We start from the raw sequence: 18,767 nt of genomic DNA, 5'->3' as shown, positions 1-18,767 counted from the left end.
AACTACGTGCATCTATTTGGACTATTATATTTTTTACCATGATGAATTCACCATGCTTCTACATAACAATGAGCATTGCCGCCCTTTTGAGACTTTCATCATGGCAAACAATTACTTTACGTCTCTTTATTGATTCACGGATCTTACACATTCACTATAGTCTTTCACTGAAAGTGAGAGCTCAAACCAATACACTACCACCCCCTTGGAATATAGAGATTCTTTCCCAATTAAGTCCACTCATCCCTTGGAATGCTGATCTTCTTCCCCAATTAAGTCCACTCATTGCATAATATATGGTAAAATATTAATTTATTGTACAAATAACTTTATAAGTAACCTTATTTAATATCATATTGAATCTTCTATAGTTATGAATTGCTCCAATAAGCATCCCAAATTAAATAAGTAACCTTATTTAATATCATATTGAATCTTCTATAGTTATGAATTGCTCCAATAAGCATCCCAAATTTAATATCATATTAAATAAGTAACCTTATTTAATATCATATTGAATCTTCTATAGTTATGAATTGCTCCAATAAGCATCCCAAATTTAATATCATATTAAATAAGTAACCTTATTTAATATCATATTGAATCTTCTATAGTTATGAATTCCCAGGAGATACTCTAGGCAAAATGATTCCAAAAAACCTCATATTGATCTCCTAAAATGAATACTCTATTGATTCAAATGATTTGTCCCAAACGTATATCCCAACCCATTATATGGTGTGACCTCTCAAATCATAACAAATCACCATAATACTGCCCACCTGCCTACTTGACCATACAATACTCGTGAATTACATTGATAATGGACAATGAAGGAATGACACCTTAAGTTTTTTTTTTTTCGATCACTAAGTTTTGCTTAAAACCTCAAAGTTAAAATTGTGAATGATGTTTTGCATCTTTGATAGTACTCTTGCCACAATTCAGTGATGTCTTTATGTCATTTTGAAACCTTGTTCATCTCATACTATAAATCCAACTCATACTAATCATTTGTACGAGTGACTATCCTTTGTCCTGTTTCCTTCTCACCTCATGCCATGTCCCTAATGACGATAGTATTAATTAGCCACATTATTTTCATAGTGCCCTCTAATATTGTCATTTATTTCTCCGTGTTAAATTTCCCTAAGGACCATCTCACAATTTCCTAAAGTACCCAAGACTAGTTTCCATTCAATCCCATGAATCACCTCACAATGGCTCCAAAAATACTCATGTAAGGATGGTTCCAAAAGCCCCATAAATCACTTCATAATGGTTCAAAAACCCTTGACTGACCTCTTTCTAATCTATCTCTATCCTCTATATAGCGTCTCTGTGCTTTGTCTTAAGGTTATCTAATACCCTACCCACCCCACCGTGTAATGCGAATTAAATTAATCACACGTAAAGGTTTTAAGTTTTGCCTAAAACCTCCCGAGTCAAAAAAGAGAGCCTCCTTAAACCCTCGCCTGTTTTCTACTACCTACTCTCTGTTTCATCACGTTTCGCCACCATAGCTTCTTCTGCTCAAACCCTTCGTATTCTGGATTTCGCAGGCAAATCTTCCTTTCTTTGACTCCAATCACGTTTCAACGGAGCTGTTTCCTTGTGCTTTGATCCCAGAAAATCCTGTTGAAACGTCGCACCGCTTGTTGATATGCTTCTGTTGCCTCTTCTGTGAAGCCCCTTCTTTGCCCTTGCAGCAGAGTTTTTTTTCCAGCAACAGTTTGTTTCATCATCTTGCAATTCTTCAGACGATCGGAAACGCTATGGCAGAATGAAATTTTGTGATGACTGAAGTCCAGCAGAACGTATAGTCATGGCTTACAGGCAGCTTTCGGTCGCACGCAGAAGGATTTCCTGGCGGCTAGGCCAGAACTTCGCAGAAAGCGGTCACAGAATCCTCCCACCATGTGCAAACACATCCGGTTCTACCGTCTTACCAGAGTTTCAGCATGTATCTGACGGAAACTGTGAGAAGGATATAGATGCCAGAAGCTTTTCTAGCCGCGGGGCTTTCACAGACTGTGGGATTAGGGTTTGGCAAGGATTAGTTTCAGTTGATTGCAATGAGGCAAAGGCAGAGAGAACCCCTCTTGTTGGAGTAGTCTTCACCTCGCCATTTAGAAGCTTGCAGATGAACATGATTGTTCGTCATGCATCCACAGCAGCATCAGCTGCATCTAGTGCTATGCAATACCATGATGATGATACCAATCAAGAAGAAGACAAGAAGCCAAAGAAGCGGGAAACTTCGCCTGAAGAATGTGATCAGGCAGTGGTAGGATTAAGCTCGGCCAAAGCCAGGGCAAAGAAAGTTCAGGAAATGCAGAAGAAAGGGGTGAGCTTTTTGAAGACAATATGGAGTGGAATGCTTGAAATTGGTCCATTTTTGAGAAATGTTGCCTCAATGAGCAGGTATGCAAGGTTAACCAGGCTTTGGTCTGTTTCTATATATACCTCATTATCTTTGAAGTTTGCTGCATTCATTTTGCATTTTGAAAGCTCTAAGTCTTCTTTACCTGTCTTGTCTTTTAGGGAGGACTGGGCTAAGAAGTTGGGGCACTGGAAAGAAGAGATAAGGGATACTCTTAAGCATTATTGGCTGGGGACAAAGCTTCTCTGGAAAGATTCTAGAATCTCGTCCAGGCTGCTGCTTAAGCTTGCAAGCGGGAAGCGTCTCACACGGAGGGAACGGGAACAGCTTACCAGGACAACAGCTGATATCTTTCGCCTAGTTCCTTTTGCAGTCTTTGTCATTGTTCCCTTCATGGAGTTTTTACTACCAGTGTTTTTGAAGATGTTTCCCAACATGCTTCCTTCCACATTTCAAGACAAAATGAAAGAACAGGTAATTCTTGAAAGCATTCCTTGTTTGTATATTTCTGTACAATGAAGTAATTGAAATAAACACTTTCAATTTGTTTGAAGAAATGAAAATTCATGGGGCTAGAGCTGTAGCACCCTACTTATAGAGACCTCCTCATCCAACCTAATTGTTTTACATGCGTGAGCAGAACTTGAATTGGACCTTTTCTGTACAAGCAGTGCTTGTTCAAAAATAGCTCTTTTGTCTCTTCTTTGTCACAGTCAATCACTTTAGATACTTGACTGCAACTTCCACAGTTTGCTATTTTTTCCTGCTTTTGTTTGCCACAAGGCTTTTGTTGGTACATGCGGATGCGAAAGTGTGCTTGTTTACACGGTATTTTAATGCTAATTAGAGATGCTAGGCAATTCTCATAAGGGATTGCCAGGGCCTATATAAGGCACACTTGCTCATTGGTTGTCACTCACTCCTTTAGGGAGTAGGGTCATTAGACTAGATTTAGACTAGGTGGGGCAGCCTATGGCTTGCCATGATGTACACCTTTTTGTACTATATGAATATATTGAAACTCAGCTATCTCTTGTGTGAAAATAACATTTTATCCAGCCCTAAAAAGGGGATTATTTTGGATTTTTAAGGTTTTATTCATGTTTTTTAGGTCGTGCTGCTGGCTGACTGCCCTTTTGTTGGACCGACCAGCAGCCCCCCTTACTATATATAGTTTATAGATTAGTCTCATCACTTTAGCATCATCATCGCTTCACCTTCCGTTGCCCATTACCACCTTGGAGTGCCTCTGCATCCACTGACGTGAGCCTTCGACACCGACCACCTCATGGAGTGCCTTTGCCTCACATCAACGAGAGCCTTCGCCACCGACCGTGCTTCAGCTCTGACAATGTCTTTGCTTCTGCACTGGTCTTCTACTCAGAGTCTCCTCACATCAGAGGGCCTCTTGTACATTTTTTCACTCACCATCATATATACACTCACTCGCCCATTTCATGTTGTGTTGTTTTGCTGTGATCTGTCGTACATCTGGTCCTTTCGTCTTTTTCCCCTCGTCTTTTTCCCCTCACATGGTATTAGAGCTATCGTGAGCAAAGGGATTGAAGACCTCGAGAGCACACATCATGGATCGTCTACCTGCGTTCCTGGAGGACCAATTTTTCTCACCAGAAGTTGATTCTCCAAACTTTAATCTGGACCACGTAGGGAATGGGACTTCTTACTCTGAGGAGAGCCTTGTTCAAGATCTTACTTTGGGAGACGATCATCCCATCTGCATCACCCCATCTTCACCACCTTTGCCATCACAATCTTCCTCTCTGACTTTATCAGACTTTTATTCTAGAGGGGGATACATTCCCTCTGCCACAGTGTTAGTGTGGGACCGTGGCATCCTTCAAATTTTCTCTTCTTCTCTCATGGTCCCCTTTTTAGCTTGAGAGGGGGGTGTGAAAATGGTATTTTATCCAGCCCTAACAAGGGGATTTTTCTAGATTTTACTTCGTTATTTTTGATTTTTATGTCTTGTGTTGCTGGCCGACTGCCCCTTTATTGGGCCGACTATTAGGAGTCATCTCCTGTCTTCATGTAGACACTAGGGCCTTTGTTGTGGGTGTGCCCGCCCTTGTAGGTGTTGTTCTCATTTTTCCTTACTCCCCGTATTTTTTCCCATATTTTTCCCATTTTTATGTGGCTTGGGGGGCAGTCCTGTGGTGGCAGGTGGACCTTTGATGCTGGCTGATTGCATCTGTTTATGCTGGAGGTGGCCGACTGTCTTGGACAGATCGTGGACCTTTTTCAGTTGCTGGCCGACTTGGGATAGCTGGCCGACTGGTGCTTTCTGCTGGTCGTGGGGTATATGGTCCTGTCGGCTGCCTTTGGAGCAGGCCGACTGCCACTTGGGGGCCATATAAAATGGCCCCACAGCCCTTGCCACTTTTGTATCGTTATTCCGAGATCTTGTGTATATATAGTAGAGTTATACGCCTCTCTCTCCATTGCTGTCTATTTTCTGCACTTGCTGTAGTGTTTCCAGATTTTGTCATCATCTCCGCTGCGTATTCTGACATGGTATCAGAGCCCTAGGCTCTTGATAGTTCTTGGGATTTGTGTGAGCAAGGGAGGGACTGTTGTGTTGCCGATTGGTGGATTGTTCGGGAAGAGGAGAAGCAAGAGGACGGCGGGCTGATTTGCTGGACAGCCACTTGCAGCACAGGTGTAAGTTCTTCTTTGTTCCCACCCACCTACCCTTTTTCAAAGTACATCCCCGCAATGGCAGATTTGTTAGAGATGGCCGAGAGGCATGTGAAGATCCCTACACTCCCCACGTTCCCGGTGGACCGTCAGTTGGACGGGAACAACTGCGGCATATGGAAGGTTATGATGGAATCTATTTTGGAGTCTTACGACCTTGCTGATTTCATCATTGTTGGGGTTCCACGGCCGGAAGTAGAGGAAGGGGAGTTACCGTCGATCCGTAAAAGGACCGGGAGGCACAGGCACAGTTGTGGGATCGTGTCAACGCTAGGGTCCGTTCATTTATCTTCCTCAACTGCACACCGCAGGTAATCAATCATATCAAGCATATAACGCTGGCCAGAGGTATATGGCAGCATTTGGCTTCTCTTTACAACAGGGTATTGCCCATGAAGAGGATTTCCTTGGAAGTACAGATGCGGGTTATGAGCCCTGCAAAGTCGTCGACGATGCGGAAACAAGTTGCAGGCTCTTTAACAAGAAGTTCTCCAAGCTGGGAAGGAGATATCGTCAAAGGACATGGCCATAACGTTGTTGTCGCATTTGCCCTCTCAGTCCTCAGCATTTTACTCCTCTTTGATTACCAGTGGCAGGCTTAGCACCATCACGTGGGAGGAGCTTGTGCCCATGGAGTACACCAATGTTTTATCTTCAGTTCATGGGGACAACAACCCTCTCTGCTACACAGTGCACACCAGCGTTCTATCTTCAGTTCATGGGTACAGCTGCCCTGTCTGCCACATAGAGTACATCATCATTTTTCTTTTATAGTTTACCTTGGGACAGCAGCACAGTACATCATCGTTTTTCTTCTACAGTTTACCTTGGGATAGTAGTCCATTCTCTGCTATAGTACATCATCGTTTTTCTTCTATAGTTTACCTTGGGACAACAGCCCTCTCTGCTCACCATCTCACATCATTGGGATGGCAGCCCTCTCTACTTATCTTCACCATCGACACCACTTGGGACGGTAGCCCTCTCTGCTCCTCACTTCTCACTCAGGTATTGAAGCACCCTTGTCACTAGAGCTTGCACCACTTTCACCACTCGGGACGGCAGCCCTCTCTGCTCCTCACCACCACTTAGGTATTGTAGCACCCTCGTCACCAGAGCTTGCACCACTTTCACCACTCGGGACGGCAGCCCTCTCTGCTCCTCACCACCACTTAGGTATTGTAGCACCCTCGTCACCAGAGCCTGCACCACTTGGGATTGCGGCCCTCTCTGCTCTTCATCACCCTTCAGGTATCGCAGCACCCTTGTCACCAGAGCCTGCAACACTTCACCTTCCGCTTCCCACTACCACCTTGGAGTGTCTCTGCATCCACCGACGCGAGCCTTCGACACCGACCACCTCTCGGAGTGCCTTTGCCTCACATCAACGCGAGCCTTCGTCATCGACTGTGCTCTAGCTCCGACATCGTCTTTGCTTTTGCACTGGTCTTTTTCACAGAGTCATCTCACATCAGAGGGCCTCTTATACATGTTTTCACTCACCATTATATATACACTCACTCACCCATTTCATGCTGTGTAGATTTGCTCTGATCTCTCGTACATCTGGTCCTTTCGTCCTTTTCTTAGTATGGGACCTTGGTATCCTTCATCTTCTCTCATGGTCCCTTTATTGGCATTTTATCTAGCCCTAAAAAGGGGATTATTTTGGATTTTTTAGGTTTTATTCATGTTTTTTAGGTCTTGCTCTGCCGACCGACTGTCCTTTTGTTGGGCCGACGAGAAGCTCCCCTTACTATATATAGATTAATCTCATCACTTTAGCATCATCATCAACATCATCATGACTTCACCTTCCGTTGCCCACTACCACCTCGGAGTGCCTTTGCATCCACCGACGCGAGCAACCACCTCATGGAGTGCCTTTGTCTCACATCAACGTGAGCCGTCATCACCGACCGTATTGGTCTTCTACTCAGAGTCTCCTCACATTAGAGGGCCTCTTGTACATATTTTCACTCACCATCATATATATATATACACTCAGTCACCCATTTCATGCTGTGTTGATTTGCTCTGATCTCTCGTACATCTGGTCCTTTTGTCCTTTTGCCCTCACACATCTTTCTCTTCCCTCCATCTTTCTTGCTTGTGTTTTGCATTAGGTTGTTCCAGGATAGTGTTTAGGGCTGAAAGAAGACTCCTAGAGCTTTAGCATGTGCCATCTCGTCTTCCTTCTTCTGGGGCTAAACCGATAAGGTTGCTGGGAGATGGGATTATACCGGGCAATAGCTCAATCGCATGATCAATGCCCCTCTTGGGTGGTGGACCATCAGGTAACTCGCTCAAAAATACATCACGAAAACTCTTTTAAAATATCATCCAAATTTGTTGTTCTTTAGAAAGTTCAGTATTTGAGATAGAATTACATTCACAAGCTAATGATCTTAACAAAAATTTCAAAATGAAAAGATTACGAAAACAATAAAGTGACTCAGAATTTGGATCAAAAAGAGTTCGTATATATCCTTGGCACAAGCCTGAGTTGAGTTTACATTCCAAAATCCACGGGAGACATTACCTATAGTTTATTATCATGAACAACTGAGAGCCTATGAAATTGATAATGTAACATTATTGTCTCGCTCTTATAAAAAAACCAGGACATTCCGAAGATCACGTCCACTTTGTCAAGGTTCATGATGTGGATGTCCAAAGCCTTCGGGTAGTCTTGAATTTGGACCTCCAGCCTAGGCACCGTTCGATCGCATAGTTCCACATTTATACTCTAGCAAGATTGACCGCATAATGGTGATCACTTGCCACTGTGGGTAGGCGGAGTGTCCGTGTAACACATGCGGAAGCTTGTAGACATGATTATACTTTGATGATGAATATTCAGCACCTTGGTTCGTGACGATAGCACAATGTAGCGGAGAGAAATAAAGAAAGCTGTATTAACGTCTACTAGAGGCCGAACTCGACCTATGCGACAAATCAATGTCTTCTGGATGTCCAAAAAAAAAAGGACAAAATGAACATGAAATAAAGTATGAAAGTATTCAGCTAGTGGGGGGGTGTGATAGAGGCTCAGTATGCAACCTATATGCCTAGGGTATACAAGAATGCAATGCAGATCTGTCTAGCTCCAACCAGTGCCATAATGGGGGTGTAATATGTGATACATAGGCGATGGCGAGGCAAAAATACCTCGGAGCATGATCTTCGGGTGTGAGTGTAAGTGAGCTAGCCGCTCCTCCGTCTGGCTCGGAGGTCCGTAGCGCGCTGAAGTGTAACCCCCTCCTGTGTCAGAATAGGCACTGGGATAGATCTCTGGAAGAAATCAGTGAGCTGGAGCTGTCGCCCACCTCTCTCTGTGGTATCAGTCCGTAGCAGTGTCTCTCTGTGGCGCTGTGTCTAGCAAGAACTGGCCAAATCTGCGCTGGTCTGCGGACTCCATGATCTGGTGGAGTGAGGGATGTCCACCGAAGATGGTGGTGTATCTCTCTCTTATGACACTATATGCTCTGCATCTGCATACATAATGTTCCTCACTCTCAACCTCCTCCTGGCATAGTCTGCATATCCTCTCTGCTCTGGGGATCCGTGCTGCCCTACCTGCCTCAATCTCAAGTTGGTGTGATGACACTCTGAGCTGGCCAATCACTCAGTGGTGGTCCTATAGTGTGTTTTATCCTTAAAAAAAAAAAGATTGCTAGCTGCCATGCTGTTTTTGCAAGCATGGTAGCCTTTTCTTGTGTGCGTGTTGTGCATTTATGCTCTTTTGGTTGTTTGATACTAAAATAGTTTTGAGATTTTAATGACAGCTTGTAAATATCTCGAGTTCAGTTTACCAGCTAGCGGGTACAACATTGTTAAATTTCCTGCGGGTGGGTACGGCATTGTTGAATGCAAGTTTTTCTTGCCAGTCATAACAATCTAGAGAGTATTATTAGCATTAACATGACAGTTAAAACAAGCTACAATGATACTGAGTCTTTTAGGCTGAGCAATTCTTTGAGACTGGGCAATTGAAGCTGGCTTGCTCTTGTTTTCAATTTTTGTGCCGTTGAAAACTTCCCAAACCAGGATTTACCAAATGGTGCAAGCATTTGTTACATTTGTTTATTTTTTTTGCTTTATACAGGAGGCACTAAAACGTAGATTAAATGCAAGAATACAGTATGCTAAGTTCTTACAAGACACAGTCAAGGAAATGGCCAAGGAGATCAAGACAACACGAAGTGGAGCTATTCAGAGGACTGCTGAGGATCTTGATGAGTTCATGAACAAAGTATGTTTCTAGCATCTGATTTCTTGAATGTGTTTGATTGAGCTTTGACACTACTTTATGATGATTTCTGGGGTTTATGTAATGAACATCATAACAGGTACGCCATGGAGAGAGAGTCTTGAATGATGACATCATAGGTTTTGCTAGATTGTTTAATGACGAGCTCACCCTGGACAACATAAGCAGGTTATTTAAAGTTTTATTTATGACAGTTCCAATTGTTTGATTGCACACAAATGGATCCTAACCTGTTTGTTGTGTACAAATGATAGGCCAAGGCTTGTTAGCATGTGCAAGTATATGGGAATTCAGTCTTATGGAACTGATGTATACCTTCGCTACATGCTTCGCTCGAAATTATCACGGTATGTTGACAAATTTGAACCCCTTCAGCCTCGTCACTCCTCCTGTAAGTTTCATGTTCATCAATCATGACCATGGCTGTGAGGCATGCTGATATCTTTGCCTGCTGTATGCCTGTTGTGCAGTCGTGCACTTGTGTGTGTGATACTTGTGAGGGTTTTCACACTTGGCTGCTCAACAATGCCGTAGCTTCAGCTTAAATATTTGACAAATAGTGGTGACTCTTGAAGCTTGCATAATGCGCTGAATGTGCAGTTGTCTGTACTTGACTAAAGTTTCCCCCTAGTCTGGTGGTAACATTAAACCCATTGCTCATTTATGATGGGGTAATTCTTTGATGCCTTTAGTCTTCACGTTGCCTGAGTACAATCTTTCATGCCAACATTACCTCACCATTCTAGCCCTGGAAGTGTTCACTTCACATGTATGCTGTCATGACAGAATTGGTAAGAATCTCTCTTGAAGAGATGCTTACACTTTGGGAAAAATATAGGAAATCTTGTCATGGTTTGCTTGTAATACTGCTCATCCCTTACCAAGTGAAACTTTTTTTTCCATATCCTTGCATTTCACCAGATAATTACATGTCGAGTATTCTTCATATTCAAAATCTGTCATGTATGATTATTTGTGATGGCTGGCTGACCAGCTCAATTATTTGGGACTTTTTATAAAAACATTATTTGTCTATGTGTGTCTTTCCTTTTCATGCCATATAGTTATTGGTGTCTTATCCGAAATTCTTGTTTACCATTGTAACTGTAAAAGTCATTGTCTCTTGAGATCAAATGATTCACTTTAAACCAATCAAGTGGATATTAGAAGTTAATATGCAACAGTGCAGAAAAAGTTGGTGCAAAAGTAGAAATTACACTGGATTGGCTGCCCTCCAGTGGGAGTGTTTTTTTTTTTTGCCACAAGACACTAGGTAGGGACATTGCTCTAGCATCAAGTCCACACAGTTATAGCCAATCACAATGAATTGAAGAAATACAAGAATTTGCTTAACAACAGACAACCCCAAGTAGCATTTGAAGTGTGCATCACAAGTTGGCTGCTGGTTAAGGTTTTTGTATTGGAGATGCTGTTATGTAGAACACTTGTGCATATACGCTAGAGTTTTCAGAGATAGAAAGAAGAGTGCAATGGAATCACACACAACAAACACAAGAGTCTCAAACTACTGTCTGTATTATGTACAAGAAAGAAGTAATACTGCTGAATCTCTAGTACAATGGATATGGCTGAGTGAAAACGTCAACTGCAGCCCTGTGACCGGTACACTCATCGCGAGCACTTTGCGTACAAGAAACGTTCTGTGAAGTCCAACGCTAAGAAAAGCAGATGATTATGCTGATTTGAATATCCCCACACACACACACACACACACTTTTTTTGTAAAACCAGTTGAAATTGTATTATATCATAAATGTACAAAAGGGTTTGACATCAAGAGGATGTCTGAACCCTAGAAACTTAAAAACAGCTGTAAAAAAGTTCTATGCAAGATCAGGGCAGTGCTCAAGAAAAGAGCCTATGCCCTATCCATCAGAAACAGTAAAAGAAAAGCTGAACACAAGAAACATCCAAATCTTCTTGAGCCAATTTCACTCCCACTGGAAAAATACCGACAATGCATCTCCAGAGAAAGAGTCTCTGTTTCAATGGCATTTTCAACTTCCATATCAATGTCAGTTTTGCTTTCCACCAAGCTAAAGACTTATCCAGATGCCAAAGAGAATTAGCATGCTGAGCAATCCATGGAGGAGGTAATATCAATCGATAAGCCTGTATAGAAGTCAATAGATGCAAAGATTGAGAGGATAATCTTGAACTTGAAGACTGAAGATGCCAATCTTGAAGCCTGTCTCTTACATCCAATGTTGGAATCGGAATGAAAGTGTGTAAGAGATCTGCAATAGCTTTCCATATAGATCTATGATGCATCCCAAGCTTGTGCTGCCGGAAAAGAAAGAATTTGCCCTCTAGTATCCACTACGTCGTCAATGAACCGGATGTCCAATTTCATAAGATTGTAAGCTCTGATTGGTTGTTGTACAGCAAGGGGAGAGTAAAAAACAGCACTCCAATGTATGCTTTCCATTCGAAGCGAGGAAGCTATAGAAGCAGGATGGGGAGACCATTTGATGCGAGAGAGCACTTTCTTCCAATCCTGAATCAAGGAAGTAGAAAATGGACAACCAGGGATTTTACCTTGAAATTTGCCAAGTACTACTTCCGATGGATCAACCAACCAACGACCATAAGCATTTGTGCGCATCCGACCACACAAAATTGCCAACATGATAGACCAAGGCTGCTCTTGTTGAAAAAAGGTTTTGAGCATAGTGATCTTTCTTGCCAGCACATGAAATTTGATGTTTATAATATTCAAACCACCATGCATTTTTGGCGAGCAAAGCAGGTCCATTTTGAGCAACCTTAAAGCCTTTTTATGAAGCTTAGTTTTCCAAAAAATCTCCATGGCTTGAGACATAAAAGAAGAAAGATCTCGAGATGACCAATGTAAGAGAGGAAGGTAGAATTGGACATAAGCCAGAACAATGGACTGAACAATTCGAAGCCGTACATGTAATGGCCAAGTGGAGATCTTTCAATATTCTAATTTGTCCTTAATTTTGTTTAGCACCCAAGATATTTGTTGCTTATTTCTGATTTTCCAGCCAATGGGATAGCCCAAGTGTCTTACTATGCTTTCCGGATAAATTATCTGGCCGGGCCACAGGATAGCATGCCAGTCACAATGCTTGAGAGGTAAGAGTTTTGATTTTTGAAAATTAATTTTTAAACCAGCTGCCAACCCAAAATCTGAAAGAGTATCCTTCAATAGACGAAGCTCCAAAGGACTGTTCTTTGGCATGAAGAATGAATCATCTGCATAAGCCTGTGCAATGAAAGGCCGTGAACCAGAACTCTGAAGCCCCTCTAACTGTCTAGTATCAACCAGATGATCCATGTAAAGAAGCAAAGGATGCGAAGCAATAGCATAGAACAGAGCACTGAGAGGGCATCCCTGTCGAACTGATCGTTCTAGAGTCCAAGACTCAGACAAATGTTTCCCTATAAAGCATTGAGCAGTGGAATCTGAGTAAAGCCAATATATGACATTAACTAACTTTGGCCCAAAACCAAGTTTAGACATGATTTGAGAAACATAATCCCACTGCACCGTATCAAATGCCTTTGCCACATCCACCTGCATGACCAAGACATCTTGAGCAGAGTATTTTGCATATTCCATTGCAATGAGAGTATTGGAGATATTATCATGTATATGCCTTCTTGGAACAAAACCATATTGCCTGGGATGAAGTCCATCATGAAGGATATCCTTTATCCGGTGTACCAACATTTTAGCAATAAGTTTATATATAACAGGCATCAAAGTGATAGGCCTCCAGTCATCCATTGTCTCACCCAGAGGTTTTTTGGGCAGAAGCTTAACCAGACCATGCTTCCAGGCTGAGGGAAGATGTTGATGCTGCCAGGCTACATTAACGAGCTTCAAGATTGGACCCTTCAATTCAGCCCAGAAGGCTACAAAAAATTCAACCGTCAAACCATCCCAACCTGGGGATTTATGTTTACCCAAATGCTTGAGGGCTTCATCCAATTCTGTATCTGAAAAGGACATTTCCAGCATTGAAGCTTTTTGCAAAGAAACAATAGGAGAAACAAGCTCAATAAATCTGCTCCGAGCCAATGCAGCCTGAGATGTAGAAGAAGATGGTAGAGAAAAAAGAAGCCGAAAATGATCCAGACATTGTTTTTCTAGCTGCGATAAAGTCTAGGTCCAAAGACCATCCGGTTTCCTGACTCTCATGGATTGACTTTGTCTGTACGTGTGTAAGTTTCGAAAGAAAGATTTCGAGGAGCAGCCCTTATCTAGCATAGGTTTAACTCTAGCCCTTGTCTGCCATTTGGAAAGCTTGCGTTTATCATTAGCATCAATTATGGAAGAAGCACAAGACAATGAATTCTGTTCAGAAGCAGAAAGAGACCTTTGATGGCTAATCTGTACCAAGGACTGCTTGTATGATTTTGCCCACTGGATATGTTGTCTGGTTTCTGCCATGTACCATCTTCCATATTCCTTAATGACATTTTGAATACGATGTACAAAAGAGTTCCAAGCAAAATCCAGATCCTCCTCAGCATGAGATAACAGTGGCTTACAAGCCAGTCTGATCATTTGCTGGAATTTTTCATGAGAAAGATATAATTGATTAACCTGCAGATGTCTGACCTAAAGAGAGCTGAATATCATCCAGAGGCATACCAAAAGAAAGGTTGAGCCAGAGTGGAGTATGATCAGATAGTTGTTGAGAATAATCAGTCCACATTTGACATGTATAATCATCATATTGCTGAGCATGAATAAGATACCATTTATCAAGCCTGGCCCAATATTCTGTAAAAGCATTATGATGATATGTGAATCCCAAAACCGAAGGGTGAGTTGCTGTCCATAAATCTGCAGTATGAAGAGAAGAAGTCATATGTTCCCATCGCTGGATTTCAGAGGGAAGCATATGGGATTTATGTGTGGTATTGTCCTTCCAGTGAGGAGAATTATTAAAATCACCACAAAGTAGAGCATTTGAAGACCAAGGATATTGGTTTATGGAGTCCCACATTTGAGCTCTGGAGGCTGAAATTTGAGAGGCATACAAGGAGCCTATTTCAAAAATCTCTCCATTGATCATGCATTGGATAATCATCCATCGGCCACAAGGATCATTATATGCTACACAGGGCTGCAGATCATGTCTGGCTAAAATGCACAGCCCAGAGAATTGTCCAGATCCTGCATAAAATATATCATAGCCTGAAAAGAACCCATGCTGGCCAGCAAAAGAATGCTGATTATGCTCTTGCAGACACACAACATCTGGATGAGTATTATTTATATAATGCCATAGGAGCCTCCATTTATGTTGATTGCAGAGGCCCTGTATATTATAAGAAAAACATTTAAGAGAAGTACGCATGAAAATATGTACAAAAGATGAGCAGTCCTCAAAGAGAAAGGGAGGCATCAAGCCTCTGCCATTGCCACAGGGTCTTGCTGACCCTCAGAATCCAATTCCCTGACTAAATCATCTTCTTCACAAAGTGGAATACCCTTCTTAACTGCATTGACCCATGCCTTTGAGATGGGGCTGTCCGAAGAGGTAGAAGGTTGGCCAGGAGATGGAGCAGAAGCATCCCAATTGCGAGATTGGAGAGGTCTTTGTTTGAGAGGCACCGTCTTCTTTGCATTCTGCCAACCCTCGTGAGAAGATGAATTATTTTCCACTAGCTTGCTTTTTCCTTTATCCTTGTTTTGGGCTAAATTGGCTTGGTTCCCTGTATGAACTGAAGGCTTTGCTCCTTTAGCTTCAGTCTTTTCCACATAAGTCTTTTGACCTCCTTTATTAGATGGCGGAGGAATAGCAGCTGGAGGAGGCGGATGAAGGATTGAGGGACACTCAGAAGCTAGATGCCCGAACTTGTGACAAGAGAAACAAGCTCCAGCAAAAATGCCCCATTTCAAAGTGAAATATTTCTTTCCCAAATTAACACCCTCAATCTCAACTGCAATAGAAGAGGGGGTTGGTCTATCAGTATCCCATAAGATGCAAAAATGATTTTTGTTACCTGTGGGACGAGGGGGACAGATCACTTGTCCCAATGTCATCGCTAAGCCTGGAAGCTCTGTTCTCATGTAATCTGGGAAATCAACGACTTCAACCCATACAGGGCAGTGATGTTTGATGAGATTCTAATAATCCTTATTAGGAGACCAAGGCATGATGTGCACCATTTGACGACCAAAAAATAAAGGGGACATTTCCAGCATCTTTTGTTTTGTCAATGCATCCAAGAGATGAACTTCATAAAATCCTCTGGAGGCAAAATAGACTCCTTTTACATAGCATCCACCTAGGAGAGAATTCACCCATTGTCCCACATCATTAGCCGAGGGTATTTTACCTGGAAAAAAGATGATGACTGCAGTTTGAGAGAGCTTCTTCAGAGGATGCACAAGAGAAGGCAACTTCATCTTGTAAGTGAGTTTCGGAGCAGGAAGTATCCATTCTCTTCTACTTTGTTGAAAATCCTCATTCAACATGTCAAACACATAGGAAGCATCTTCAGATGAAGGAGCTATGAGGGGCAGAGATTCCCTTGATTGTCTTTTAGGTTCAGGAGAAAGAGCTCTCTTGACATAATACTTGCTTGTTTCTGCCATCGAGACTATTCGATTCAGCAGGAAGACACAGATCAGAAAAAAAGGGGGACAGCGCTATTGGAATACAATCTTACAAGGAGGGGAAAAACAGAGACTTGAAGCGACTTACACAGAAGGGAAAAAATTGACCTGTAGCGAGGCACAGACACACACGCGCACACACACACACACACACACACACACACACACTCCTATACACGCGCACAGGTCGCGGAAGAGAGGAAGAAGAGCAGATTGGCGATGAGAAAAAAGTGCATCCGGGAACCCTCAGAAGGTCGCGTAGATTACTGCAAGGCCGACACAGTCCAGGAGTGAAGCCCGATACAGTCCAGGGACAAGCACCTCACCACACGTGCTCACCCAAAAGGGGCGAGCAGGTCGAGGGAGCAGGCGAGCAGGTCGACGGAGCAGGCGAGCAGGTCTTCGGCGGCCGAGGAGCGCAACCTCACACACACACACACACACACACACACACACACACACACACACACACACATATATGCACCAATGCTACTGGTCGGCCAATATAGGTCGTCGGCCTGCTGTCCACGACCTGCCATGTATCATTGCCACCACATCATCATTGCACTGTGTGAGGTGATGACACTAGGCCACCCATTCTCCAATCAACCACTCCTCGAGGTCAAGCTATGGCAGCTCAAGTGGTAGCTGGAAGAGATCCTATAGCACTTGTTCCTCCTCCTGCTCCTACTCCAGAACAACGAAGATGGGATTCTAGAGGTGCACAAGCTATGTCACTTATAACGCTTAATGAGGAGTAGTATTATTTCCCACATTCAATCTTGTAGGATAGCCAAGAAGGCTTGGGACACCTTGGAGTCTATGTATCAGACTTGGAATGAAGCTCGAGTTGCCTATTTAAAGCGACAATTAGATACTCTCTCAATGGATGAGGGCAACTCTATGACTGAGCATCTTAAGGTAAAAGACTTAAGGGAGCAAGTGCTAAACATTGATGTGGTAATTCCGAATAGGCATGTCGTCACCACCACTCTGAACTTAATGCCTCCCTCATATCTTGGTTGTCACCTCTCTCTGAATCTCTCTATGAGAGGAGGTGCTAATCCTATTACCTTTGATGAGCTGGTGGGATTATTGTTGCAAGAGGAGTAGACTGGAGTTAATATGACTTAACACTCATGGTAGTTATCAAGCATTTGCTGTTAAAGATAGAGGCAAAACCAAGGTTGGTTGAAATCAGAGATCTTCTCACGAAGATTCATCGACCAGCTTTGGTGGAGAGGCATATTCAGCAGCTTTAAGGCTGCATAAATCTTTGTACATACCACATTACCACTACAGGGGGATTGTTGGAAATGTTCACACTTTGTTAGTGGAAATGTGTTTGGTAGTCAGGAATAAAGTGGTAGTGGTGGTGCACTTAGGCGCACACATAAATAAAAGGTTAGAACCTTAGTCTAGCACCTATAGGGTAAGTAGACACCTAGACGAACACTTGTCATAAGTAGCCACCTAAGAGGATGCATTGTAAATGATGTATGGGGCCTAAGGTTGTAAAAGGGACAAAAACATTATGAATAAAGTATCCTTTGTCCACGACTCTGATTAATTTCCATTAATCCCTCTGTTTAACCTCTAATCCCTTCATTAATCCTTGATTACTCTTGATTAAGTATTAATCTGCTGTTAATCCCTCTACGTAGCTACTCAACTCTCTTTGTCTCTCTCTCTTGGACATTAACCCTAACGCAAGGGAGTTGTCCCACTTGTCCACTCCATTAGTGCTCACACTCTCTCTCCCTCTACTTATCTATGGTCATGCACCAATAGGCATGAACCAATTCCTATAGCAATATGCTGCACAGAGATGACACAAGAAAATTTTATATAGAGCACTGTGGTTCCTCACTATTGGAGAATGCACAGGCGGAAGCATAAATTGAACAAGAGAGAGAGTAGAGAGAGCTCGTGGACAAGATCACCTTTTATATTAGCATGAAGGCTTTACAATGGCAATAAGCCAGCAAGGAGTGTTGAACAATGTGCTTGGGAATGGATGAATAAAGTGTACAATGGGAGGCGAGAAGCTGGCCGATTGCATGATGAAGCTGGCCGACTGGCCCAAGACCAATAATCATGAGAAAAATAGGTAAAATCCCATAAAATAGGTACTGGCCAAATACACTGAGATGCACTAATTTTAACACCCCCTTTGTAGCTCATAGAGTGCAAGAGTCTGAAGAAGATAAGCTGATGAAGATGCAACCATGGACCCTCCAGCACCGTGAATACTGGAATCACCTCGGAGAGAGCACCCGCCAACTTGTTTCCTCGAAACAAAATGACACCATGAACAGCAAGGAACTTTGCTTGGCTACAAATTCCCACACACGTGTGCAGTGAACTCCAAGAAAGATGATGAGTTGTTGGACACACCACACCCATAATCCCCAACAGTGGACGGAAAACACATCACGTCCCGAAATCCTCGAACTATGAACTTGGAATAGATCCAGTTCATAGTCTCTGCTACCCAAAAGATAACCATGTCCTGCCAGATGTCTAATGCTTGGAACTCTGAATCACGGTCCCCATGCACGAGTAAGTGGAGCTGTAATCAGCCCCCTCTCCGGCCCACAAGCCTCCTCTGACTGGAAGCACAAGGGGGAAACTGCATGTGTACTCGAGAAGTACACCACTTGGGTCCTTCCGAGTCGGAAGCGCGCTGGGAGCCATAGAAGTGGTACTAGAAGAATTTTGTATTAGTGTCGTGTGTCGTGTCGTCTTTGCCCTTTCTCTGAGATGAAGCCTTG

The 18,767-nt window shown here is 42.9% G+C and overlaps 1 protein-coding gene across 2 annotated transcripts in view; it reads left to right on the top strand.

Annotated features, from left to right (window-relative positions):
• The first annotated feature begins 1,385 nt into the window (after positions 1–1,385).
• Positions 1,386–18,767, top strand: part of LOC147609540 (uncharacterized) — a 61,063-nt gene continuing 43,681 nt past the window's right edge. The window contains exons 1-5 of one of the 2 annotated variants that reach the window (XM_086787410.1): positions 1,386–2,424; positions 2,545–2,857; positions 9,207–9,353; positions 9,451–9,539; positions 9,626–9,718. In XM_086787410.1, coding sequence (XP_086643536.1) covers positions 1,826–2,424; positions 2,545–2,857; positions 9,207–9,353; positions 9,451–9,539; positions 9,626–9,718 — 1,241 coding nt within the window. In that variant the 5' untranslated portion in view covers positions 1,386–1,825. The remainder of the gene's footprint in view (positions 2,425–2,544; positions 2,858–9,206; positions 9,354–9,450; positions 9,540–9,625; positions 9,719–18,767) is intronic. The other variant, XM_086787411.1, reaches the window with a different exon arrangement.

The sequence above is a fragment of the Cibotium barometz genome, chromosome 51 (assembly GCF_041138505.1).
Source record: "Cibotium barometz isolate CiBa-2024 chromosome 51, ASM4113850v1, whole genome shotgun sequence".
NCBI lineage: Eukaryota > Viridiplantae > Streptophyta > Polypodiopsida > Cyatheales > Cibotiaceae > Cibotium > Cibotium barometz.
Note: the sequence above shows the minus strand (reverse complement) of the source record. Positions and strands in the feature narration are given on the sequence as shown.